General features: G+C 47.6%; 1 protein-coding gene across 1 annotated transcript in view; it reads right to left on the bottom strand.

Annotated features, from left to right (window-relative positions):
• Nucleotides 1–233: 233 nt before the first annotated feature.
• Nucleotides 234–1,376, bottom strand: part of LOC311376070 (chondroitin sulfate proteoglycan 4-like) — a gene marked incomplete at both ends in the record, with an annotated part of 9,750 nt that continues 8,607 nt past the window's right edge. Inside the window, 1 exon segment of the mRNA XM_084490965.1 lies at nucleotides 234–326. Within this exon segment, the coding sequence (XP_084347091.1) occupies nucleotides 234–326 (93 nt within the window).

Raw genomic sequence — 1,376 nt, 5'->3', positions numbered from 1 at the left:
TTCCCAAGTGTCCTAGCCCTGTTCCTTGTCCTAGCCCTGTTCCTAAGTGAATTGTGTGTAGTGTGTGTTGTGTATTGTGTGTAGTGTGTGTTGTGTAGCTGATGGTCTCAGTGTTTATGTCAGTGCTTGTGCTTTGAGTCCGTTTTCAAACTGTAATAATTGGAGATATTTCTATATCATTATATTATTATATTATATATTATTATATTATTATATTATATATTCATGGTTACCTCCAGCAGAGTTGAGACGTAGTGTTTTCCGTCCGTAACAAACAGAACGAAACGACCAAAACTCACTCCACGATGGACGAACAGAACCTTGTTCTACAGATGAGCACAGGGAGAAAACACAACAAGAGTAGAGATAAATAACACTATAAATAACACTAGATCATTATTATAATGTCTAGTGTTATGTAGAGATAAATAACACTATAAATAACACTAGATCATTATTATAATGTCCAGGGCCAACACATCATTAGTCTATGAGCCCAGTCCCCTTGATTGACACTTGCTTTGAGTGCCCTTAGCTGCTAGTCCGCTCCCGAGCTGGCTAGTGTTTGAGGGATGATTTTAAGGGAAAAACAGCACTCCCCCTTGCTCCCTTAAGTATTGGGACACCCTACCCCTTCACCCTAACCCTAACCCTAACCCTAACCCTACCCCTTCACCCTAACCCTAACCCTAACCCTACCCCTACCCCTTCACCCTAACCCTAACCCTAACCCTACCCCTACCCCTTCACCCTAACCCTAACCTAACCCTACCCCTTCACCCTAACCCTAACCCTACCCCTTCACCCTAACCCTAACCCTACCCCTTCACCCTAACCCTAACCCTACCCCTTCACCCTAACCCTAACCCTACCCCTACCCCTTCACCCTAATCCTAACCCTAACCCTAACCCTACCCCTTCACCCTAACCCTAACCCTAACCCTTCACCCTACCCCTACCCCTTCACCCTAACCCTACCCCTTCACCCTAACCCTAACCCTACCCCTTCACCCTAACCCTACCCCTTCACCCTAAACCTAACCCTAACCCTTCACCCTAACCCTAACCCTACCCCTAACCCTACCCCTTCACCCTAACCCTACCCCTAACCCTACCCCTTCACCCTAACCCTAACCCTACCCTACCCCTTCACCCTAACCCTAACCCTAACCCTAACCCCTCACCCTAACCCTAACCCTAACCCTAACCCTAACCCTACCCCTAACCCTACCCCTTCACGGAACGTGCAAAATGTAGGGTTAGGGCTCAAATCTAGGGTTAGGGAGAGAATTGGGACAAGACCTAAGTGGTGCTTAGGCTCCTGCTGGAGGTGGTACTGGGTGAACTGGTACTGTGTGGTTACCTGCTGGAGGTGG

This window comes from Micromesistius poutassou (genome assembly GCF_964030765.1).
Source record: "Micromesistius poutassou genome assembly, contig: SCAFFOLD_1623, whole genome shotgun sequence".
In the NCBI taxonomy this organism is placed as follows: domain Eukaryota; kingdom Metazoa; phylum Chordata; class Actinopteri; order Gadiformes; family Gadidae; genus Micromesistius; species Micromesistius poutassou.
The sequence above is the reverse complement of the archived record's forward strand: the minus strand, read 5'-3'. Positions and strand labels throughout refer to the sequence as shown.